Source organism: Terrapene carolina, unplaced genomic scaffold (genome assembly GCF_002925995.2).
Source record: "Terrapene carolina triunguis isolate 2854851 unplaced genomic scaffold, T_m_triunguis-2.0 Scaffold95, whole genome shotgun sequence".
In the NCBI taxonomy this organism is placed as follows: Eukaryota; Metazoa; Chordata; order Testudines; family Emydidae; genus Terrapene; species Terrapene triunguis.
The window spans coordinates 24,864,009-24,891,063 of NW_020664446.1; the positions used below are offsets into that span (position 1 = coordinate 24,864,009).

At 37.4% G+C, this 27,055-nt stretch overlaps 1 protein-coding gene across 2 annotated transcripts in view; it reads left to right on the forward strand.

The window, feature by feature from the left end:
* The window catches only part of MGMT (O-6-methylguanine-DNA methyltransferase), a 286,389-nt gene extending 266,294 nt beyond the window's left edge, over positions 1 to 20,095 (forward strand). The window contains exons 5-6 of one of the 2 annotated variants that reach the window (XM_026651164.2): positions 8,823 to 8,962; positions 18,719 to 20,095. In XM_026651164.2, the coding sequence (XP_026506949.1) occupies positions 8,823 to 8,962; positions 18,719 to 18,850 (272 nt within the window). In that variant the 3' untranslated portion in view covers positions 18,851 to 20,095. Of the gene's footprint in view, positions 1 to 8,822; positions 8,963 to 10,856; positions 11,958 to 18,718 lie in introns of those variants that run through there. The other variant, XM_026651162.2, reaches the window with a different exon arrangement.
* Positions 20,096 to 27,055: the final 6,960 nt, after the last annotated feature.

The window sequence follows — 27,055 nt, forward strand, 5'->3', positions numbered from 1 at the left end:
TTATTCCCCTCTCCTGTAGCAATTGCAATTTTGGTATATTATCTACAGCTCAGAAGGTGACCATGTAGCTTCTTCATTTAACTCTATGCTGCTTCAAATATCTGCACAAATCGCCTGGCAGGGGATGCTGTAGAGTGACATGGTCTGTGTCTTAGCCCAAGAGGGAATTGCAGTTAGCTCTGTAATTCCCAGCATCTCTTACCACCCTGTGGAATGAAAAGCCTAATGATAACTACTGAATGATATTTAGCTTAGATAAACATAGTTGCTAATGTGTCATAAATTAAGGATCCATATTTTGCACATGCTCTTGTTTGCAAATAAACTTCCAAAATAGGATGTACATTCTGGGAAAACATTAAAATTTTACAAATTTCCACAGATTTCAGATGCAGAAATTTAGTATAGTATGCTAGAGTTTTCTGCTCATTTCATTAGGTGTGTGTTATACTTTACCTTTATATGTGCACACCATTAGTTAGCATGTAAGAAAGGCCCCAGAACTATGATCATTACTCAGGCAGAACTCCCACTGACCTCTAGGACATTTAGCCTGAATAAAGACTGATGAACAAAGCTGTTTGCTTGTAAGGATAGAACCCTGTCAACAATCTGAAGGGAACTGTAGTTAAAGCCATATTAAACCAGAGATCAGACACAGCTCCTGTTGAACTGCATTCTGACATGGGTTGGCCTGTTGATGTGCACAAGGCTAAAGATGTCCTTGTAACTGTATATCAAATATGGCAAAATTCTCTGTAATATTTAACCATATTTTCCCCTTTCCCTGACTTATGTGATACAGAAACATATAAATATAAAACACATGTATACACACCCCTTCACCTACGTTTATCTTCTCATAGCCTCTCATGGAGGAAAGAACTTTTCATCCTGAGGCAGAGCCACAGGTGAAACTCAAATCTGGTAGCAAACTTTCAGAGAACTGTAGTGTTTAGATATAGCCTGCTAAATGTTTATGTCTTTACATCCTTCAGTTTCAGATGAAAAATGTTTTCTCCCTTGAGCTGCACTTGCAGCACATACTCCAGGAAATATTGGAACATCCAGGTGCCGTGTTGGTACCCCACCATTTTGAGGTCAGGATGGAAGGGGAAGATTTTAGTATTAACATTGAATTTCAAGGTCTATTACAAATGCTGGACTGTTCTTTACTTAAAATGCTTGAAGGAACCGCTCTGCTGCTGTGCTGTCATTATCAGACAGTTGAAAGTTACTGTAATCTTGGTCAGGAGTTTTGAATATGTAATGAGAATTACTTGAACGGTGGATAGTTATATAATTGAATTTTGTTGCTGTTGACGTAAAGTTTTCTACTGAAGCAGGAGAAAAATAACATTGTTTGTTTTCAAAGTGAAATAACGCCTTGAATTGTATCATTGAAATATACATAAGAGATGCAGCCTCAAGTGAGTTTTGTGGTCCCTCTGCTAAAAGGCACACTAGTAAAAATAAAAATACTATCTCACTGCTGTCCGTTATGTATATTATGTATACCGCATAACTTTCTAATTTAATCTCTTAATACAATTATATGAATTTAGTGCTTGTAAAAGACATCAAAGTGACAGTCCCGGTGATCCCTATCCACAGCCCTGAAGTTCTCTGTCCACAGAACTAATTCAACACAAACAATGAAATAGAACAGCCTCACTTGCCCGGCCAATATATCTCAACCCTGACCTGGAGGGCTGACATCTGTGAGTGAGTGAATTCAGTCTTCATACCCTTTCGCTTTGTGATGCCTCTATTGAAACTTCTCAAGGATGCCAATGAGAGTCAATTGTGGTTATGGTTTTTCACAGCACTGCTGAAAAAACACTCAGTTTTCAGAGCTGTGCATTCATAGAATGTAACAAAAAAAAAAGTCTTAACAAAGGGTTGACATTTGCATGGTTGACACAAGGGCCAATCACAATACCAGTCCTTGTGAGCAGAACCTTTTGGCCTCTTATCCTCCCAGCAAGCAGATATCCTGAGAGAGGGTGAGAATAGATATGACTATGGTCCCACTCATCTGGACCCACACTTGCCTGTAGAGCAGTCTGTCCAATCCTAATGTCAAAACTGGGACATGGGTGTTCTGACCTAGTGGTCAGAGCAGGTAGGGGCAGGATACCAAAGTCAGGCAGTGGGAGCAGGTAGCTCAAGGGAAGCAGCCCTAAGCAGGGGAAACTCAGTTGAAAGACAACTTCCTCTTTCTGTGGTTGGTTTAACTAGAATCAGGGAACCAATCAGGATCCCCTTGAGTTCCACCAATCAGATCACAGGACTAGAGTCCTCTGGCCTAGTTGAGCTTCTAGTTCTGGCAACTGTTGGCAGGACAGAACTTACTGGTTCCTAAAACCCTGTGGACCAAGTTTGATACCTGTGGTTCCTGGTACCTAATGGATGTCATAGGACATGCACCTCCTGTGGATAGCAAACACTCCCAGAGACTGATGCATAATCTCTCCCTTGCTCTCCTAAGGACAGTGCACCTCTGCTACACAGAGTTGTGTGTAAATCACACAGGCCATACCTGTTTTTAAATATTGGCTATATATAATCTATCTAATTTATCTATCTAGGTTTTAATATTGGACCCATCATACTGGTATCTGAACATCTCAGTGCTGAGGTACCCCTGAGTACATATTTACTCATGCAGTCCACCATGTTCTCACTGCTATTTTTAGCAAGCTAGCTAGATTAAAGCTAGTGCAGGCATGTCTCCAGAAGCTCAAATCACAACCCCAGTTGTAGTGTAGATATACCTTTAGACCCATACGTCATAAACAGAATTGGTATATTTTAACTGAAGAATCTCCATTCCTGCTATTGATATATTATCCAGAAAAAGTCAGCCTCACTCTCAGGTCCAAGGTTGATTTTGCAGTAATAGCAGTAAGAAAAAAATAAATAAACTTACTCATTTTACAAGTAAAACTAATAGAGAAGTAATTGAGGGATGATAAAAATGGAACCTCACTATGGTTTGAGTGTTTTAGAGTCAATGTTCACTTTTAAAATATTTTTTAAAATACATATCTCACTATAAAATTAATTATGGATTGTATAAATTTAATAGGATATCTCCAAAATGAAAATTATTAATTTATTTTTACACTTTATGTTTGACCTTTATGAACCACTTTAGTCTTTTCTTTGGTTCTGCCACTTATGAGGTCATAAAGGTCATAGCTAACTTGTAAAAATAAATCTAATATTTTGAGTAAGGCAAGGTCACATTCTACGTTCTGTATCTACTGTAATATATGTATATATCATGCAAGCAGACACAGACTGCACAATCTACACAACTGATGTGGTAGATGTAGGAATTTGTCTATGTTTACATTTGGAAACACATTACAAATAGACTTGAATAAGTTATCTGGTTCCCAACAATGAGTTTTTGGTGAATAGTCTGCCTATCCTGTCCTGTCCAGCCTCACTCTTGGCCCATGGGATAAGGAGGAGGAATTAGGCGTCTTACCTTTTGAACTTACCCAAAAATTTTAAGACATATAGAGGGAGAGAGGAAATTACTAGAATTCTTAACGGAGTGTCCACCATTCTGTCTGCTCTTCTTATATCTGGTTGCCTGCAGCATCTGGATCTCTGTGGTAGTTATTATGCCTAAATCAGAGGTTCTTAAAGTTCATTGCACCGCGACCCCCTCTGACAAGAAAAATTACTACATGACCCCAGGAGGAGGGACCGAAGCCTGAGCCCGCCCAAGCCCAGCCACCCTGGGTGGAGGGTTGGGGGGGCAAAGCCTGAGCTACACCGCCCTGAGCTGGGGGGCCAAAGCCGAAGCCCAAAGACTTCATCCCCATGCAGGGGGCCTGTAACCTGAGCCTTGCCACCCAGGGCTGAAGCCCTCAGGCTTCAGCTTTGACCCCAGGCAGTGGGGCTCGGGCTTCGGCTTGGGCCCCAGCAAATCTAAGCCAGCCCTGGTGACCCCAATAAAATGGGGTTGCGATCCCCTTTGGGATCCCAACCCACAATTTGAGAACCACTGGCCTAGATGCTTTGATAGTAGTTCGTAGTTGCATTTTATAATGCTTCCAGCCTTTAATTAAATTATTGTGTGACACACCCAACCATAAAATGAACATATGTTTTCAGTTTGTGTTTATCCTGCATTAAAGTAACCTGTTCATATGGGGAAATGTATTCTCACAGGCACTGTATGACTAGAAAGTGGCATAGCACCTGTACCATTTGGGCATTAACAGTAAGTTAGTTAAAAACCCCTTTTTTCGGGTATTTATAACTTCACTTCAGACTCAATCTTGGCATACAACAGGGGTTCTCAAACTGGGGGTTGGGAGGTTAATACATGGGGGGGTCGCGAGCTGTCAGCCTCCACCCCAAACCCCACTTTGCCTCCAGCATTTACAATGGTATTAAATGTGTAAAAAAGTGTTTTTAGTTTATAAGGGGGGGTCGCATACAGAGGCTTGCTATGTGAAAGGGGTCACCAGTACAAAAGTTTGAGAACCCCTGGCATACAAGCTTTCAGCCTGGGAGTGCATTGTTTGGCCTTTTTTTCAACATAATTGCTTGGGCTGATGTTAGGTTATGAGTGTGAAGGTTTTAGATTTTTTTTTTGTACTTGCTCAAATGTAACTTCGATTTCTTATAAAATTTGGGAAGTGATTAGCAGGTAATGGAATCTAATTCCTGTTGTTTTTTATTCTGAAAAGAACAAAGCAATAAGAAATGTCATACCTTCCAAATACTTGGAAAAGTTACTGTTGTGTGTGTTTAAAAGGTATTGTGGGGGGGAGGGTTGGTTTTGTTGTTGTTGTCAGGTTTTTTTTAGTGTGGGGCAGTTATAGCTCTCATGTCTTTTCAATAAATAATATTGGGCTATATTTTCTGAATAATTTGTCCAAGCCAAACATCTTCAGCATGGTGGGCTGAGGGAAGTAGGGGGTTCAGACCTGTTCCATGAAAGGTATGGAGCTGCTGATGGGGGTAGGGAATGACTGGAACCAAAATCAAAGATTTCAGCTTCTGTTAATGCACAGGTGCATAATTCTGTACATTTTTTATTCCTTCCTTGTCTCCCCTTGCCTAGCATGACAGTGACCAAGGGGTCCAGATTCATAGTTATTGTTAACTCTGTTGACCATCCTGTTGTGGTCACTGAATGGCCACAACCACTGCACTTAGGTATCCAAATAAGAATACCCAGGGCTAAACTGTATTGGCCATCTCAAACAAAACACTGCCTCCAACAGAGCTACAGAATCCCCATACCAAGCCACAAGCAATCCCTGAAAACATAATTCCTAGCTTCTGTAATCCCATGGATCTCTCACATCCTCAGCAGTATATCCCTGAGAGCAGGGTTTTTTTCTCTCTCATATATGATTTCTTTCTTACCTTGTCATTTATTTGTTCAGTTTTCTATTTCTTCTTTACCCTCACCATTGTTTTTTCTCCTCCATCCCTTTTTTCTTCTTTCTGCTCCATTATATTTTCCACACATTCCTTCCTTCTTTACCATCTAGCCTCCCAATTTCTCTTAGTGCCTTTCGAGAATGCAAGGTATTTCCTACTGGCTGGCCACTTCCTCATGCAACCAACTTCCTCCTATTGCCCAAGACCTGGAATGAGACATTTCCTGACCTGCTTCAGAATGGCCAGTTGTTGTATAGGGGGAAGCATAGGTTAGCCAGGTCTGTGGCCTAGCACACCTTAAGCCCTTTGTCCGACATGAACTTCTAACATGCATCTTTCATTGAAATACCTTTAGCCCTGCAGCCTGGACTTCATTATACGGTTCTCTTAAAAGCAATGCAAGGAAAAATCAGCAGGGACTGTATATTGCTATCTATGCCTGTTATTGTGGTTCCCCATCTCTATGGGAGGAGTGAGTTTTATTGAAAGATTTCAAGTTTTGAATGAATCCCTTATTTACAGTCTTCAGCTATGATCAATGCAGCTATTAGAAAAGCTTGTTTCTAGCAGGTTCAATTGGACAAGAAAGCCATCACCAATCAAAAAGCCAGCGGTTTCTCTTGGGCCCACAATTCTTTACCTGTATGGTTATAAGATACCTGATAGCCACAGTTCTGGAACATTCATCTCCGCATATCACCCCTTTCACAATCTAGTGTGCATTTAGGGATAAAATTTGAGAAACTGCTTACCATTTAAAACAGAATATATGTTTGAACAAAGTCAGGTGCTCTATTGTTAGCAACAACATGGTCTGGAAAGAGGGCAGCAGAGAGTCTACTATATTGAATGGAATATATTTCTTAAGCAACATATACAATATGTACACCATAATAGTGGCAGGGGTGGAGAACAGAAAGCACTTGCTAGTCCCTTTGGATGATGTAGTATACCTCAATCATGGCTCTGCTTCGATCTGCAGCTCAAGAATTATGCAGTCATCCTAACCTCATGAAAATATAAAGCATTTTCATGTGTATGTATAGAGAGAGAGAGAGAGAATGTGTGTTAATTTTTATGTGCAAATTTTACTACACTTTATAATGGTATTTAATAGCATAAAATGTTGGCACCGGTATTGAAAATTGGTGAAGGTTCAGCCATCTGATTTTGAGCAGGTTATGCATACAGGCACTAACACTTGTAGACAGTTTAATAACAGTATTTGGCACTGTCTCTTCGAGCTGCTTAAACTAATTAATGCATTTGCTCCCTACAGGGCAAAATTGAGTTTTCAGATACATTTATAAACTGATGTGCATGCTTGCTAAATATTTCATTATTTTGAGCTATAACGTCTAACGTTTTGTGACAGTAAAGATACAGTATATACTGTTTCATTTGAAAAATGTATAGTGAATCAGAAAATATTATCTCTGTCCTTACATACGGATACATAATTGTTTTATTATACAATATTTTTAGAATGTTAAGAGGTACTCAATAATTTGGCCATCACGCTACAAAGAACCATTATTGCTTTGCTCTCAAATGATGATTTTGGAACCATTCCATTGTTTCCTGTAACTATTCCATGCTCCAGTTAAGTTTGCACAGACTTCTCATTTTATTCCTACAGGTTTTGTAAAGTTCCAGGTCCACCTACCCTGCTGGCCTAACCCGCCTCCTATTTCTCTGCCAAAAAGGGTGGGGGTGGGGACGGGGAATTTGGAGTGAGTCCCTGGCAATGTGGATTTACTTTATTTCATTGATTTAAAAAATGACATCAGGCAATAATTCCCTGAAATCCCTGAGTGCTCAAGGTTAACACTAATCTTGCTGGCTTAAAAAGAGGTTAAAAAAATAATAAGTAACAATTTGATTTGAAATAAACCTTTCTAAAGAAATCACAGTAAACAAAATCTGTTTGCCTAAGGAAACCCTCCTAGCAATCAGCTAGTAACACAACTGCATGTGCTAATGAACCCAAAGCTGTTAATGTGGTTTCTTCAGTTAAATTGATTCATGAATTTTGAAGAGAACATTATCTAATGAATTTTCTTTGAATAGAAAGCAATTAAAAGGACAAATCAGTCTGATTAACCCCAAAGTCACCCGACTGCCACAAATGGTGTACAGTTTGAAATTATATCATAAAAAACTAGAGCAGATTTGCTATCTCTTTGCCCTCTACTAATCCATGTAAATTAATGAACAACAAAGTTAATTTCTTTGATGACCCTTTTCTAGTATCACCTGGATTATGCTGATGTTTAATTTGCTTAATGTTATAATAAAGACTAAACAGATTTTTTCAATGAAGTGATTATCATTCCCTTCAGTTAAGAAGTGATTTTTATTATTTAACACACAAATAATGGTGTATGGGTTTCCTTTAAGAACAAAATCACATTTCACTAGGTTTGCATATAACATAGTCAGTGGCACTCGGTACCAGAATAAGAAGAAAATATTTTTAATCAGTTTGTTTCATTGCCAAAGGATGAGACTGGTGTTTTCATCATTGTTTGCTTCTTATTTTTTATTACAGTTTGTTACCCACAGTAGAGATGTTTTGTAGTTTTCATCACAGCTTCTGCAAGTGTTTTGGAAGAACAATAGCTGTTAAACCAAACTAAATCTGAAACTAGCTATTGGTTTTCTTACTGTAAAATAATCCTTGGGTGAAAAGTTAAAATTGTGCAAACAGAGGGGGAAATGTTCTAATGCATTCATTTATGCAATATTGCAACAGGATGAAAACTAAAAGCAATTTGATGATTGCAAATTAAAACTAAAATAATGGAAGTTATTTTATTTGTCATGTCCTCATCATTAAGGATGTACTGTACATTGAAGGTCACAGACAGTCCTTACATTTTATAATGTCTAGAATTCTGAACAGTAGCTTGGGGGTCTCTACTATAAAATGCAGTCAGCCAGGATAATACCAAGTCCACTGGCTCTAGGGCTTCTTTTCCACTGTGTCCCAGCTGAAGTTTGAAATTAACTAGAGATACAAGAGCTTTGTAAAATAGGTAGAGTCAGTTATTTCTTCCCTCTTTAATTTGACTCCGTGCTAATTTATATTCTGCCAATTTAATGGAAAACCATATTATATGAGTTAACAGGATAATTGTACTTGAAGCAAATTAAAAATATAGAAAAATCAAAGCCTTAAATCCCCTTTTTATAGTGATCAATTACTTGAAACACTCTAATAATCATGTATTTAAATACAGTAATATAGAACACAATAACAGGACTGAATATCTGGACTGTTTTAATTTAAAATAGAAAAGTTGCTGTTCATTCCATAGTTTGTGTAAGAGTTCTTAATGATTTTTATCTTGGCTATTTAAGCCATCCTTATGAATAGTGTATTGCTGCTTCTTTTTTTACAGATTCATTCACCAGACAAGTGCTATGGACCCTGTTGAGAGATGTGAAATTTGGAGAGGCAGTTTCTTACAAGCAATTAGCAGACCTGGCAGGCAACAGCAAAGCAGCAAGAGCAGTGGGAGGAGCAATGAGAAGCAATCCTGTAAGTTCATGTCAACTTTCAAATAAAGTTGATGGAAGATGGTGGGTTTAGACGGAAAGCTTTGTGGGCTAAATGTCATTAGATTAAATTTATCTGCTATGAAAACTACTCTACCATGAGTAATAAGGTCAGTAAGTGTTTTTAATCAGCATTAATGCATAAACCAGTTTAATATGATTTATTCCCCACCATTTATGGTGTTAGTAGATTTGAAAAGAAGCATTGCACTTGTTTTAATTTAATTCGTCAACCTATAGACATTTTGTTATTCTTAAACTTTTTTTATACTCTTGGGAATGTGGAATCCTTTGTCACTTAACAGTGACACTTTCTCACAGGATGTGAATGGCTTTTAACTGAGTTATAAACTAGTTCATCCCTCTGGGCCTGAAAATAGTTCTGGCAATGTGAGAGGAGCAAATAGATTATTCATTCATAAGGGCACAAGTAGGACTCAGATTCCCAGCAGCTCAGGTTCTGGGTTGTCTGGGCTGGCCAGGTTCTCTCCCCACTTCAGAGGTTGAACCAGAACCTCAGCTGGTGTAAATGGCATAGCTCCATTAAACTCAGTGGAGTTATCAAATGTACATGAGTTGAGGATCTGGACCTCTGGTTTGGTGAAGCCATTGGTGAGCCCTCTAACAGTTGCCTCAGATACTTTCAGCATACCAAATTGGCTCAAGTTTGGCTGGGATCCATTAGTCTGACCTATATATTAAACGAGGTTATGTAGGTCCTGGCACATGGGTTAGGTCATTAGAAATCAGCATGTGGACGGAGAAGGAAGAGGGAGTTTGGCTTCTCAACTCCTCTGTATTTGGGCTTTGGGATATTTGCCCCTTCCCTGAGTTTAAACCAATAGATTCTGGATGTGTATCTCAGTATGACATTGGTTGCAACTTTGGTGCACTAGCAGATGCCAGGACTGCAGGCCATAGTCAGCCCTTGGTATCATCTGTGGAATCCACACTCTTTGGGCTAATAGGACAACATTGGTTTCACGATTCATTGTTACACAAGTACAGAAAGGGGAAGGCCAGGAACATCTTTCAACTGATGCCCCAGCTACCTGCTTACAAAAACATTTTATTTATTAACATTCTATTAATAACATTGTGGCTTTTTCAGCCATTCTTGAGCATGTTTCTCCTCATTACCAAATGCCCTCAGAATGTGTATCTTTCCATACTTTACTATGTCTTTATTTCTCTGGCATCATATCTGCTGTAATCTTTGACCTTCCATGTTATTTTTATATTCAGTTTCCTCAGGTTTTTCTTTAATAAGGTACATAAGAGACTACAACATGTGGTAGGAAAGTGAATACAAAAATTTGTATTCACAAGTGGAGGTGACTTTACATATACAAATCATAAAATTTTGCTTTTCACGGTGCCACATACACTGTGAATATTTATCCTGATTTATAAAGGAAATCTAGCATAACTGACCCACATACTGGGACTTGTAGTTCTAAGAACAGCATGCAGATTTAAATAGAAAATAACAGAGACATGTCAAAAAGAAAATCCTTTTGGAATACAATAAAATTATACATGTTCTTGTGCAGAATGTATATGGGACTTCTAATTAGAGGTATAGGAGATATGCAATAATGAAAGACTTTGTGTTGAAAAAGACAGGAGCATCATTACAGTATAATAATATTAATATTTTATATTAGCAAGTTTCCATTGTGAAATGTTGGTATGGTATTGTATTAGTATATGCCTTTCCCTAACGCAGTGCAGTAATCTGTAATTGTTATGTTAAAATGTGGTGGTATATCAAGAACAGAAAATACTGTAGCTGCAGCATGGGATTTTTTAAAATTTTTAAAAATTGCCATAGCTTTGCTGTATATTTTCAGAACTATTTTCATCCTTGCTCACAGGAGAAAAAGCAGGAATTTTCACACCACAACCTGCTGTTACCTCTACTTTGGATGCTGCTGCTCCACTGCAGCCTGAGGGCAAAGCTGGGTACATTTCTAGGCAATAGCAATTACATATCCTTTTGCACAAAACTACATTGTTATTCTTTGAGAACTGTTTCCTGTAGGTTTGCATTGTATTACCTTGTCTTAATGTACACCATATTGTATTGGAAAGCAATCTATCATATTAAAATAAGTTGTATTGTCAAGTACAGCACAATGTATTGACAAAACATGGTATCATACTTTGTTTGTAGATTGTTTCATATGAAAGTCTCATATGCACTTACAGAATTCTTAATATACTTTTTGTATTGCATTTGCAAACTTCACAAACACAACAGACATAGTGTATTTGACAATACATTAGCTGTTTAAAATTTTCATTTTTTCAATGAGGGAGGGTAATGAGGTTTTAAATCTAACTAAACACAGTTCATCCATTTTGACATAGTATTAAATATTTTGGTGAAATTGCAGGTTGAGTCCTTATAAGCACTACTGCATTACAACTGCTACATGAATAATATACATGTCTTTATTATGATGGAAATGCCCTTTTTGAGTAATCATCACCCTTGTATAATATGCCAAAAATGCATAAATCAGTTGCTTTTACAGCATTCAGAAGAGCTAACTGTTGTTATTGTTTGTCCACCAATGTGTCCTGAGTTTAAGGATATGCCTGAAAAGAAAGTGTGCAATTTCAAAAGCCATTGTGAGTAAACAGATTTTTGTACATAACATAATGGTTTAAAGTTTAGTGAATACAGACTATAATCCTTAATGTACCAGCTATGCAAAATACTTACCACAATATATGACATCAGCACTTGTTGGCACATATTATTTGGTTATTGACAGTTGACTGGTACTAGTAACAGTATTCAGAAACATGTATTGTTTTGCAACCTGTCTGATGAATCTATTCTTACACTATTAATCTCCATAAATGTGCCTGTCCAAATATGACCAAAGTCACTAAAATTATAAAACATGATTTCCTGTTGTCAATTGTATTATCACTAGAAACAAGTGTGTTAAAAACAGAACTATATGTAAAAACCTACCATGACTGAAATCAAAAGTAATAATAAAAAATGTATGCCTTATATTTTCCACCACCTAACAAAATACTTCTCTCTTCTACAAATCATGTCTGGTTGGTGCTTAATTTCTGTAGTATACATTGTACAAGTTTCCTTTGTAGTTAGGTTGCTTCACATAATTCATACAATGACCTTCAACTTTATGAGAAGGTGGAAAAGGTGCCGGCAGCAGCTGAGAGATGCAACATCTTTGCTTCAAATTATGCCAAGGACATGGCAGGGATGGCTCACCTTTTGCAAGAAAAACTTCAAATAGTTTACTGCAGTTTAGATTGATTGTGAGGTCTGTGGTCCTCAAAGGGAACCCATAAAGTTCAATTAAAAATCTCATTAGAATACTATAGGAGGATCAAAAAGAAATCACAGAGACTCATGGGAGATACGGAATGTTGGGCTGATTAGTCCAAGGCCATCATAAATGACTATTCTATGACTTAAATAAGATGTCTTCAGTGGTCTGTTAACAGCAGCAATAGCTGTATAAAGTCTCTTTATATTCTTTCTGCTTATGTTATTGTTCAGGCTAAAACCTAACTAAGTGTATAACTTGACACTAATATCGATCTAACGTAAGTCAAGAATATTATTCAACCAACATTTTTGAAACATTCAAGATTGAATAGAGTAATTGTGCATTTAAGAGAAGATTGTGAAGTATGGATTTGAAATGTTGCAAATGCATAAAACTAGTTGTGCATTAATTCCTTAGGTGGCTGGCAATAAACTTGAACACATGCTGGTTCATATTATAGTATTTGTTTCTATCAGGGAATAGGGGAGAAAAAGCAATGGGACATGAGAACACTGAAAGATTATTTTTAGCTAAGTGTGATTTTTGTTGTATGTTATAACTTGATATTTCAGCTGTTTCCATTATGGCCTCACTGATCTATTTTTGACAGTTTGGCAGCTTTCTATAAGTATTCAGTCCATCAACCAGTATAATAGGATGGTCAGTTTTCTATTGCGTCAAATTGAAAACTCTTAACAAGCAGAGCACCACAGTTGAACACCATTCTGTTTCATCCTCAGACAGAATTTGCTAAATGCAGTTCAGAGGCAATCAATACATTGTGCAGAGAGTTTTTTCCCCACCTTTTTCTAAACAAACGCATTATTGAGGAGTTAGTTTATTCACAGATTGCCATGAGCGTTAATGACCACCCGAGTCTTGTTCTGCCAGTCACCTAGATGGCTGTTGATAAAGATTTAGCATCATGTTCTAAGTGTCAGGCCTGTCAGTAGTGCTGAACCATTTGACCAGAAGAAAAAACGCACAGGGAGCTATTGATTACAGCTTCTCAGTGTCACTTGTTCACCAGGATTTAGGTATTGATGAGGCTGCGAGTGAAAACAAGCTCTTTCCCTTGTGGGCCTCTACCCAGAAGAACAAAAGCAAAGTTGGAGAAAATATTCAGCTGGAACCTGAATCAGAGGGATTCCATTATTGATTGAAAGGCCCCTTCATGTTATTTTTGTTGGAGACAAATCTATGGGTTTGGAAGTTTTATAGCATTTGAGATAGGGTCTGTGTAAGTGATGGATTCATGTATTGGATGAATTAGATTTCACAGCATGAAGATTTCAATGGAGCTGTAATGTTATGAACTGCTTGGTTATTGATAAAAATTACATTACATGTAGCTGAGGTTTTAAAGCAGAGGATTGGGATAGTATTCCTTTCCAAATGTCCTTAGGGCTCTAATAAATTTTAGCAGGTTTAATTCTTTTAGTAGTCTGAAAATTGTCACCACAATTAAACCAAACTGAAGTGATATTCAATATTTTTAAATTACCGGGTGATTGTAATGCATTTTCTTTAATTATTTCCAATGCTGAGTAGAATGATGCATACACACACGGTACATAACAAACAAGTCATATACACATCATACATTATGACAAACATGGCATAAATTACCTAATTTCTGCAACCGTGGCCAAAATATTATTTATTTTGCACCTTTGATGTCATCACTTGCACTTTGCCTGTTAATTTGTGCCAGTACTACTTCTGGTTCCCAGCAGCAGTAATCTTTTAAATAAAAAGAACCTGGCATCAAAACACTTTCTCACCCTATCCGCCTAACTCAAGCACCGCCCCAAAAAAGAGGGATCAGATTAAAAGCAGGAATCAAATTAAACTTGCTATAATCTGTTTTGGACTTGTGCCAAGGTTCTAATTCCTTGCTCCCCTCAGAGATAGGAACAGAAGGTGCATCCCACTGGAGATGTGAGATGCCCGGATTTCCTCTTATATATAAAGCATCTGGGTGAGATTTGCATGGTACAAGAACATGTTAGTGGTGGGCCATCAGGGATCCAGTTTCTGCTCTATAGAATGATCTGTGCCAGCCCCAGGGTGAATTACAGCAGCCTATGGACTGCTTTAACTTGTGCCAGCTGGCTGTGGTCCCCAAAGGATCATACTCCAGCTGAGAATTGGTGGCATGTCCTTTTCCACCTGAATACACACTCTGCTTCAGGAGGAAGTTGGCATAGGAGTGGACTTTACACCAGCAGAGCAGTGTGCCTCTCCCTCATTCTCTGAGGGAATTCTCAGCTGACCAGCTACAGACAGTCTCACTCTTTCATACCACCCGCGTAGTACAAAAGAGCTGGATCAGGAGGAGTGTGTCTGGCCCTTTAGGTTTGCAAGGTATATGACCTTAGCATCAGAACACCCTGATTTATAGAAAAGCTAATTTAAATATCTTTGCATTTTTTTTACAAGTTATTATTGCTGTTTATACTGTCACTCCAAGACCTGTAGGTAGTAACTAATATGGATTTTTATGGATGGAAAGATATCAAGAAGAATATCAATAATTTTAAAAATAACTTCATTAAAGTGTGACGTAAACAGAACACGTGATGGTGTGGTGGTGTATAAAATTTTTATTGATGCTCATTGGAAATGTCCTGCATAATTCACTTGTGGCGTTGCCAGTTGTGAATAAGTTCAGTCAAATTTTTATACCACCATGTACTACATATGGTCTACATCTAAGTTTTAAAAAATAATTTAACAACCTATATAATATCCATTACCCTATCTCCTTTCCATCATCAGCTTTTTTTTAATCCATTTGCCTTCCATTTCTGTTCAAGGGCTTGATCCTGCAAAGTGCTAAATGTTGAGGGCAATTAGCACCCTGCAGCTTTGAGATCCAAGTTCATATTCTTACCTCTAGAGTACTTAAATAAGCATAGTTTGAGCCTTATAAAGGAAAAACTGCAAAGTGGAATAGAAAATGAATCAGTGTAATGTTTTGCATCTATTCATACAGATTAAGAAGACTGTACCAAATAATCTTGAATCTAAAATGTTCAGCATCTTGAAGGATGCACTTTTTAGTACCTCATTTCCTTTCACAGTTGCATCACTGCATTTGAAATACTATCCCGTTACCAAAACAAATGTTGTAAGATTAAAGATGATGTGCTGAATTTTTTATGATGTGCATTTCAAGGATGATATATAAACACCAGTAATAAAAAAACATTGCATTTATGTACTTCTCTACATTATCAGTATGTTATGTAATTTTTCATGTACATTTTTGAAAACCCTTGACATTCTCCTATGAATGATATAAAGCAAAAGGTATAAAACAGTTTCCCAGATTGTTTAGGGTGCAAATTAAATGTATCCTGGTATAGGTTTTAAATATACAAAATCAGTCTCAGATTGACTTACTGTTAAATAATTATTATCATAATAATCTTACATAGTACTTCTCATGAAAAGTTCTCAAATATCTTTACCAAAAAAAGTATCATATTATATATGGGAAACTGAAGCACAAAGAGGTGAAGTAACTTCTCCAAAGTCACTGAGCAGGCCAGTGGCAGAATTGGGGCTAGAATCCAGGTTTCCTGAGTCCCGGTCTAGTGCTCTATACACTTGCCGACACTGCCTTCCCTAGTTGTTAAAGTGGTAGCAAAGGGATACCTGGCAAATGTTTCATTTTCTAAAACTGCAACTCTGTTCTCTTTATGTATTTTAGCTATTTGTAATGCACCCATTCCTCTAGCACTTAGATCCTGTACAAAACCGTCAATATTATCCTTACTCTATGAATATTATTTTTCCTCTTGGAAAGTTATTTTCAGAATAACCAAATATTCATAATTCAATACCTATTTTTGGTTATGCTACCGTGCTATTGAATGCTCATGAGCTTCTGTATGCAAACCTTTCCTTTGAGCTTTTGAGAAACACTGATATATTATATACCGTATACAGGTATGTATATCCCAGGACCTGAAACATGATCTTCCTTTTCTTCCATGTCTACACAGATGCATTGCTTTGCAGGACCAGGATCTGCATGAGCCCTTTGTTATCGACACTATGGTCCAGATCCTGCCCTGGTTTAGAACAGTTTGCAGTGCTTTCACTGTGCAAAGGTGTCCTAAAGTTGTAGACACTGGAATACTCTTCTTCTGCAGGGGGAATTCTAAGGTGACCTAGAGATACCATAACAGATGCTGTGTCCACCACTTCCCAACCGCTGACACAAAGGGCATGGAGAGGGGTGGGGTTATTTGGCAGCAAACACAGATTGCTTTAGTCTTCGGGCTGCTCTAGTTTATGCTAGGAACCAGACCAGCACATAGATGGCCCCTGGATTGGGGACCATAAGGATCATTTAAAATTGCCTTTGTCTCCCCCTCTCCTCCACTATGCCGAGTGCTCCTCATTGGAAACTCAGAATCTTGGAGGGGTCTCACATGCGTGCACATTTTCTAACTCTGAAGACTTCAATAGGGTTGCATGGGATCTAGCTGAGGGCAAAATCTGACCCCTTTGCTCTCTCTTTCCTCCTCCTCCTCCTCACCAACTCATAAACCACTTCAAAGATACCTTCATGTATGTGTATCATTTATGCATGATTTACGTATCTCTACTCAAAAAAAACCACAGGATATATTTGTGTTTAAAATGGGCATGCTTCTCCATCTTCACATAGTCTGCTCTTCACTGCCAAGGAGTATGCAATCCTAAGAAAGGGACAGAGTCAGCTGAAAAACATGCTTTACCATCTTCCAAAATGCAGATTTTGGCAATAGCAGGGTATGTAATTTAGGGCCGCCCAATGAGTCATTAACAAATCCGCTAACAAGTTATATGGGGTTTCTGGGCCCATTTACTCTGTTGTTTAATTTGAAAAGTTGTTACCATGAGAACCAGATTGTTTTTGTGCTGACTCTGGGATACAGAACACCTGTTAAACCCTCTCATATCAGCAGTCAGGATTCTCATATAAGAAGTGCAGTTTTATTTGGCACTGGACAAGACAGTGACCACTAACAACTGAAGGCATCTGCAACTGGTATCTGCAGAAAACTCAGCAACATGACAATAATTTTTTGCACTCTTAACGTACTGTAAATTTGTGCTTCGCCTGTTTGTTTCAGCAGAAGAACATCACATCACTTACAATTAATTTCTTAAAGAGGAACTGGACTCCTTTGATTACATTTGTCTGAATTCTTCTTATACGTTTGTGATTCTTGTGAAAGGGAAGCCCTCTCTTCTTCACGGTATGTTTCACTCTGGCAAAGGAGGACCATCTCTTCAGTGAGGATGGTAGTTCAGCCTGTATGGCTCAGTCATCCCTTTTCATCTTGACAGTGTCAAGAGTAACATTTGTGACCTGTTCACTGGGAACTTGCCTGAAACCACCAACTCATTTCATGTAGGCCACCGAAATGCTATCTGATTGCGAGGACTTTTGGCTGCTAACAGTCTAAGCTTTATTTTGGCCACTGGCCTGTGAATGAGACTTCACAACCCATTATCTATCACTGAGCTGTCCAGTTGTGTGTTTGAGTCTGTGGTGTTGAAGTGCAGGGAGGACAGAGCAAAGGCATTTTTCTCAGAGAACATGCAATATGTTTTACATGGCCTTTACTTGTTCTTTGGGAGGAGACCTTTGCCTCCTCTTTAAGGACCCTAACAATCTCTCCATGTCCCCCTCTTTTTAATCCCTTATCTCTATACTCAAAACTGTATGTTTATTTTTCCTGCTCAAAACTGGGTTAGTTTCCTCCTCAGAGCCCACCAGTGTCACTACTTAACTGCCCAGAGGGGTCAGTACCGAGTGATAAACACTCCTTTCCTACAAGGTCTGAGTGTACTGTGTCCACTGCATTCCCAGCCTGCATCCTTCCAGTGAGCCAGAAATCAGTCCTGGACTTGGCAACTGACATTCCCATGTAGCAATACAGCAAATGGCCACTGTACCAGCCCATAACTTAATATTTGAATCCAGATCACCAATAATTTAATGGCATATTAGTAGCCATCCTAACCCCTCTGTCCTTGGTGGGCCTACACATGTCTGGTTTCTTTGAGCACTTACTGGTGAATGGTAAAAGTGACTGCTGTTGTAGGCTATTCTCCTAGGCTAGAGGCTTTCTTCCCAGATCTGCTGCTCCCATAGTCTGCTATAAGAGCTAGGGGACAGGGCGAGCAGATAGCATCCATCACAGACAAATCGGAGATGGATGTGGAGCCTGACTCTGTGCCAGCACTTGCTCCTGCACGGTGCCCTGGCCTTACTGGCACCCAGCCAGGGCCTGCTAGGGTGGGATTTACATTTCTGACCAGAGAACCACAAGAACTACAATTCATCATAATCTCGAGAAAAGACAGACAAATGATTCAGAAACCTTATTTTTGTATGTGAATGTATTTTGCAGGTTCCGATTCTAATACCATGCCACAGAGTGATTTGCAGCAGTGGACAGACTGGCAACTACGGAGGAGGAACTCATCTGAAACAGTGGCTTTTGTCACATGAGAAGCTTCAGAAAGAAAAGTTAGCATATTGATGCAGTTCAGCCACAGCTGTTATACAGCCAAAACACATAACCAAAGATACTTGGCTTATAACAAGCTTTCAGAACACACAGTAGAATTCAGGAAAATGGTAAATATTTGAGTGACATATAAATATAATACAACATCCGAAGTGAAATGTGTGGTGGCACTACTATATTAAAAAAGCTGGATGTGTCCTAGGGGACGCAGCTTGTATGCCCTTTCTTGTTTTTACATTTTACAGCAGAATGAGTACAGCGGACTGTGTCTGTTGTGCATGTATTTTGTTCCCATCTCCAGTCCTGTTTTGTTCTATTTTTAATGTCCATTAAAGCAAGGATAAGGGAGTGGGAGGGGCATGGCAAATGTTAGGTGCAACTGCCCCTCTAAGGAAGCATCTGGCTCACAGAGGGGACAGCCGGCAGTCTGAAGCCTTTGCGTGTTTCTGAGAGCAAAATGAAATGCAAAAGCTTCAGCACACACCTCCCTGTTCCTGCCTAGCTTTGTATTTGTCCAGATTGAAAAGCTTGTACCTCTGCCAGGATTGGTGCCCAAGATTCTCCTGTTTTTCTTTGATGTTTGAACTGTTGAAATGATGTTTTACGTAAACAGTTGTTAATTAAACACATTGAGAATCATTCAAAAGGAAATGGCTATTGAATTGCCTATTCACAGCTTTTCTTTTCAAATTGTTTGAGATGCTTAAAAGATATGAATAAAAATTATTGTCTTTATTAACATTGCAGTAAGTAGACAGAAAAGTAGATGCTGGTAAATTATTTTATGCCAAATAAAGAGCTTTTTTCAAATTAAGCAGTTACGTTACCGTAGTTTTCTCAAAAAATTTAAATTGTTATATTTTTTGATAAGTAATATTGTGATTATTATTTCATTTAGCTTTCATGTGCATTATACAATACTCTGCGTAGTTAGGGGAAAGCTTTTTTTTCATATAGGTTATCCATAGAAAATATAGGCAGTGAAAGGATATTGAAGCTAAAATTTCTGATTACTTAAAAAGGATTCCATGAAAGTAAAATATTACAAACTACCAAGAGCTGAAATTTTCAGTCTGGGAGTCATAAATTATAACATGGAAATACTGATTTTATGGGTTTTTTTCATATTCTTGTAGGTGTCTCTTTAGAAAGCTCATTGCTAACAAAGAAATTACTGTATTATATTACAATGTATTACTTTGTTAATGCAGCATTATTGATATCTTACCTTTTTAATAAAGTTATGTTATGCATGTACATGTTTCTGTGTGTATGTGTGTAAATAAAATGCAGTACATGATATATGGAGAAAATAAACTATACCCAACTGTACAATATAAGGCTGTATTTTTATCAAGGGTTTCTGGTGGCAATATAAACCAAGAAAGCAAAGCTCAAGTGGTTTGTACATGTCACCAGAACCCTGAGATAAAAATATAGCCTTATAATATGTACAGTTTGGGTGTATTTTATCTTTTATAATATGTGGATACCAACAAGCAAACACAATGCCTTGTGTAAACTTTAAACTTTTTCAAATATTACATCACTTGCTGCTTATCTGTAGATATTTACATTTGTTTTGCCATAAATTTGTCCTTCTTTTTCTGAAATAGTGAATGTCATGAAGACACTATCATTGAGTACAGTACCTGTAAATCATTTAAAGTGTAGAGGAACAGATTTTTAGCAAAACCTCAACCCAGCCTCCAGTTTTGTACTTTAACTTCCATGCACAAATATTTTCAGGTACAATTTTGTGTCCACAACCTTTTGTAGGTGCAATTTATATCATTAGACTGTCTAACTACTTGATTGTACTCGAGTACTTAAACACCTTAATGGCATCAGCTGGACCCACTGTTATTTGAGCCCACTAGTTTGTGATAATAAAACTGAAAACCAGGGAAATGTTAAAATTTACATGGTCTATCATAACATATCAAGAACTAAAATTCATAATTTCATACTGTAAAACATAAGGCTATGAAAAAGAAACTATATTTGGTATACAAGTTGTTTGCCTACATGTGTATAAGAATACAATTATAAAATAAGTATATTTGATCCTGAGACTTTATTCTGATTTTTCCCTTTTGTGGAAAAATTTTACTTATCTAGAAGATAAGTGAAAATTAGGTTGAAAAATATTGCAGGGATATAGCAGCATGTCATTAGTTTCAGCTGTACAGGAAGGAGCTTTAGAATGAAGATAGAAATTCACTTATAATAAGCCATACAGTTTTGTTGTCTGAGCAGCATACATTTATGAGCTTGCATACTGATGTTTATTTTTGTGTTGTAGGCCAAGCTACATATTCTTTGTCTACATGTTTTCCAATAGAGGGCACTATAGCTTAGAAGAATTAGATGCGTGTGTTTTACAATGTATTTAGACCCTCATTCACCACTTTTTTTCCTACTGTTTAAGAATGAATTTGAAAATGAACAGCAGAGTTGAAATCTCTGAGCTGCCCTATTTGCAATGCTTCAGACAGTCTGCCTCAGGAATTAGCTGTCTAGTGTTATTACAGTCCTGCATTCTGCATCCCATGTATATATTGTGAAAGGTGCTGTAGTTAGATAGTAAGATGAAGAATGGCCTTTCTTTGCCAGTGATTTCAGAGATTGCTAATGATGCCCAAACTTCAGACTGGTATGACCACTAATGAAGGGCACTATGACACTAGAACCTCTAGGGGTTCTGTTTTAAGGAGGGGAATCCACATTGCTGCTTAGGTATACTGTTACCATTCTTCTTCTTTGTAGTAATAATGCTGATTTCCTTGTATGATGTCTTGATTCTGTGCAGTACTCTGGAAGATGATCCTCTATGATGAAATACTTAGAACAACACAAATGAGCTATTGAGAATTTTCACACACTGAAACTACCCATCAGGCAGTTACATTAGGACTCTTCCATATAAGCAACAAAACATATGTTGTGTTGCATACCAGTGTTTCTGAATTATCAGAAACAACTTTAAAAATAATTTTATCAGAAAAAAACAAAAACAAGGAAGACTGGGGTTTGGTTTTGGCCTGCCTTTGTTGTGTCACAGCAGTACAAAACCAGTTTTCTGTTTTCTGTCTCTGAGGGTTTTCTCTGCCTTGTCATAACAGTCTTGATATATGCCCTGAAGTTTCCACTGAAGAAGGCAACAGCATGGTTCAAACTGGCATTGTTTTGTACAGCTCTGAGTACTGCTATGAGAAGCCAGTAGAAATTAACATAAAAAGCAATCACTTGGAGTAGCCTAAAGCCTATTCTGGCTAGAGGTCATAGCATAGTTTATGAAAATATAGAACTAAAGAAAAAGTATTTTAAAAAAATCCAAATAAAAAAAACCTAGAAACAAGAAAGCTATGTTCTTTTTCCTTGGAATTGGGTTCCACTGACCTATCAAGTTTCCTCCCATTCAGCCTTGCAGTGCTTTGAACTGCTGACATTGAGACACTGTGCAGCCAGGCACGACAGCTGGCTCTGCAGCATCTAATACCAACACATGCTGTTTTAGCCCATTTCCAGAGACTAAGATAATGAAAGATTCAAAAATAATATTTGTTTTGGCGGAACTACATTTATAATGAAATAGATGCCCTTGACCATGGGAGAAACTGAATTTTGCAATGGGTCATTCTTTTCCTCCTTTTTTTCCCCTCTATCGAAAATATCATCTACAGCAAACCTAAACCCAACAGAAATATTTTAGAAGAAATATGTTGTGCTTCCTGCATCAGATATACAATAAAATTGCATCTACACTAGTTCTGTTTTATACCCAAATGAAAAATGCAGATTACATCCTATGTATCAGTACCAAATGGTAAAGGGCCTCAGGCTTAAAGATTGTTACAGATCACTTTCATGTAAGCACACTTTTTGAAGTAATGAGCTCATACTGTAAGCATCTTAAACAGTAAACCAATTCATTGTAGTTATAAGGACATTTTTAGATCTATGCCCAAATTCTGTTCTCCCTGTTCACGCAATCAGTCCCATGGGAATTAGTGAAACTTCTTCTCTTGGTCAGATGAGCAGAATTTGGCCTATAAAGTGTCTATTTAATTCTTCTTCAATAATTGCCAGGTACCAGATTATACTATGTTCACTTCCATATTCTTTAATTGGTACTTGATGTTAATTTTACAACATATCTACTTAATAACGAACTGTGGACATGCCAGATGAACAATATTGTTGTTGTCCGTATGATCCAGATGATAAGTTATAAACATACTAAAAACTGAATAGCAACATCAAACTACTGTTATTTATAAATATTACCAAACATTTATCCTTTATCATATTTCACAATGTTTTACCAAATATAGAATTTGATAATCCTGACAATTTGATTGTGCTGGATGTGATGCACACTATAGATACATTTTGTATTACGTTGTATATTCTGTATTTATTTCTGTGTGTGCTCATTGTGAAAGATGGTATTTCAGGACTTATTTTCCTTTTTAAAAAATGCTGTATGAGAATAAAATCTATAAAAAGAGATTGCTAAAAAACTTAAAGCCCGCTAATCCAATAGGAGTCCTGTAAGATTTATGTACTATCTCAAGAGTAATTGCTCAGTAACAATCTTATAGGAATGTAAAAATCCTAGAAGAATTGTATTTCCAGATTTAATTGTAATTCCTGGTATATTTTTATAGAAATTGAATAGAATTGTATTTTAAAAGCTTCTCTTTACTACTCTTTTCCCCTTGTTCAGTCACTGTAGATCTTTTACTGTTTTCTTTTCTGTTTTATTGTGACTTGCTTTGAAAACAATGGAAAATATTACTGACAGTACATTCAGTTGCTATTAAAGTGGGCAGGATATTTCAGTTACATTGATGTGCAAATCGGTCATACCAGCTTTATAGCTCGTCAAAGGACTGTGTGCTATTTCTGCTTCAAATAACATACATAGTGTATGAGTAATAAATATGCTTAATACAGGATGTGAAAAAGTAGGAGTTTTTTCCAATTTTCTCCCACAGATTTTTCTGGAAGGCCTACCATAATAAAAACTTCCTCCATCCCATATTCTTAATAGTTTTAATGTTTGTGGTTCTTCATACTAATGCATTTTGTTCACATTTTTCTTTTCATTGTGCACTATTCTTCAGCAAGGGAGAACATTTTATTACACTGAGAGGTTTTAGGATATAAAATAGTTTTGCCTTTAAAAATCTTGATCTTGCTTGTTGGTGGGTGGGTGTTTTTTGTTTCCGTTAGTTGTTTTTCCCCCCCCTGTTTAGTAGGCTTTTGATTAAAAAGTTGGTGTTTAAGAAGCTGAAGTTAACAACAGTTTTATTCTTTATCAGTTTTGGAAACATGAAGGTTTAAAATGAGCTCTGTACAGAATGCTGATCCAGAACAGTCTCTGGTCTGTGTGAAGTAATGTGTAGGTGGCAGTTAAAAGCTGAGGCCAGAGACTGGAGAAACTGCAGGTACTGATGTGTCTTTAAGTGACTAAGGGAAGTAGTCCAAAGTCTTCTGGACCAAGTGGCACCAGCTGCAGACAGATGGGGAATGTCTGGGCTCCATCACCCTCAAGTCTGCTCAGACAAGGATCTATATATTAGGGTGGGAGAGTGGATAAGAAAGTAAGAAATGGTAGCTGTGTGGTAAGGTGAAAATTGACGTGAGCACAGTGTACTTGACAGTGCCTTTGATTGATGAAAGGATATTGTTAACAAGCCTTTAAAGTTTCTCATTAATGTTTTTTCATTGAAAAAAGCCACAAGAAAAAAATTCCACATGGACAGTAATTAAGATCGATCCCATACAGTATGTTTAGTTATCAATTTTTAAAACATCTTTAAGGACCTTATTTAGTTATTTTAAACAGTGCTTTTTATTTGTTGCAGTGAACAGACTTGAGTGCTACAAAATTGTGTTGTGAACACTGCAAAAACTAATAATAATAAAAAATACTGAAGCCCGTTTAGTTGTGTTTTTAAAGGCTTTGCATAAGTAATTTTTAATTAGAAACACAGAAAACCAGACAACAGTAGGCCAGATTCACTGGAACTCTTGTCTGCTTTGAGTCATCAGAGCAGCACAAAGGAGTCAGAACGTAGCAGTGAATCTGGTCCAGTATCTGTAATGTGTAATGTATGTTGCTTGAACTATGACACTATCCTTCTTTCCTTTGTGAAATGATCACTGTTGTTTTGTGTTTCCCAGGAAGTACAGTGAGGTAATGAAAGTAGTTGGGAGTTATACGTCCTTTTCTCACTGATGAGGCATCAATCCACTATCCTAAATTTGATGGGAGTTCAATCCATGGGAGTACTTGGTCTCTGCATGAGACTTGGCCATATCCCAGACAAACACAAATTGAAGTTAAAGAGTGGCTGAAAAGGCCAATATTTAATTAAAATAACCATAACATATAACTCCAAAAGTGATGTATTTATAATCATTGAAAAGTGGAAGGCCCTTCATCACCTGCATTCACCCAGTTTTGTTACTTGTTTAATAAAAAAGTAGCCTTGTAATAATAATAATTTTCACTTTCCAATGAGTACCAAGACTACTTCATTCAAAATATAAAATCAATTGAAAATTGGCCATTTCAGTAGTTCTTCAACTTCAGTTTGTGCTTGTTGTCCTTGGAGAGTGCCCTCAGCACAGCTCCTCTACGTTATCCTTAAGAGTGAACTACTAAATTTAAAGGGGGAGGGGAAACTGTGGTTGGCCAAGGAGATAGAGGGAAGGGGAACAAAATGTTTTTTTTAAAATCCAGATGAATTTGACTCAAATTTTAAAAAATCTATCTGGCTGGAAAAAGTACCATTGTGCTTACAATGTGTGATGTTTTGAAACAGTGTTGTTTTCATTTATTTGGTTTTGCTGTGGCTACTGAGCTAATGGATAGTTTGAAACCTAAAACTAAGACCTTAAATCCATATTTACGTACTTAGGATAGATTTTCAAAAGTGTTGAGCTTTTGAAAATATGGCCACTTAGGTGTCTAACTATAGATTTTTAAAAAAAGAATGCTGGACTATTCTTTTTTGGAAGATGATAGGCAACTAAAAGTCTTGCTAAATACTACAAAAAATCTGAAATACAATAAAATCACCCTCCATAATGTCCAAATGAGTCAAATACTATAATCTCTTTAGAATGAGGTAATGGTAAACAACGTTTGATTACAAGGAATCTAATATTTACTAATAGCTCAAACATTATTTCTTATGATGTTGGAGTAACACTTTGCTCCCGAAGTGTCTGCGTCTTAGTTATAGTTTAGTTGTAAAGTACGTTAGGATTAGTTGGAATGAAAAGCAGTATGTAATGTAATCTACTGTTATTAAATTAATATTTGGTGTTAGAGCTTCTATTCTGCAGGTAAGATAAGACCATCAACCTCTTTTTTAATAATATAATACCTGCATGCTTCCAGAAATGACATCTCTTGCACTAATTCACTGGACCAGTTATATTTTGGCTTAGTATATTTCATAACGTCTTCCTAAGTCAGTGGTAGGAACTTACTGATCCTAGCAGTATTAGAGGAGCTGGACAAGAGTCGTGAGCTTGTTTGCTGCTGAGCAAACGCCAGGGACTATCTTGCATGAGGAGAGAGCAAGCTGGGAAATTTGAGCAAGTGAAGTAGAGGAGAGGTGATCTGACACACACCACACTCACAGGAAAATATTGGAGATCATGTCCCAAATGCTGATCTTGTTTGCCCCGGCAAAAGTCTGGAGTAACTCCATTGAAGTTGCTAGCGATTCTCTGGATTTACACTGGGTTAAATGAGATGAGAATTTGGCCCTTATCACTGAATGCTTCACACAATTTGGGGGGGAAAAGCAAAGCCCTCTAATTTGACCCAGAACCTGCAGATAATCACATATAAGCGCTATCACGTGGGCCAAGAGGAAGGTTGAAGTACAGCTCTCATACCTCTTTAAGAAGCTTCTTCAAAATTCAACCTTATTGTATTGTAAGTAGGAAAACTACATATTTGGGGACTATGATTGTTCCTAACTTTCTGAAAGAAAAGATCTGATCTGAGGCAAAAGCCTAAGTTTTGCAAACTAGACTCTTTGCCTATTTCTCCTTACCTTTATCCAGATACTTCTCTTCCACCTAAGTTTTCTAGTCAGGTGATCACATGACAGCTACCTCTGCATTTATGCAGACATAGCCAGCACATAAAATACTACATACAGAAATGTGGTGGCCACAGATTTA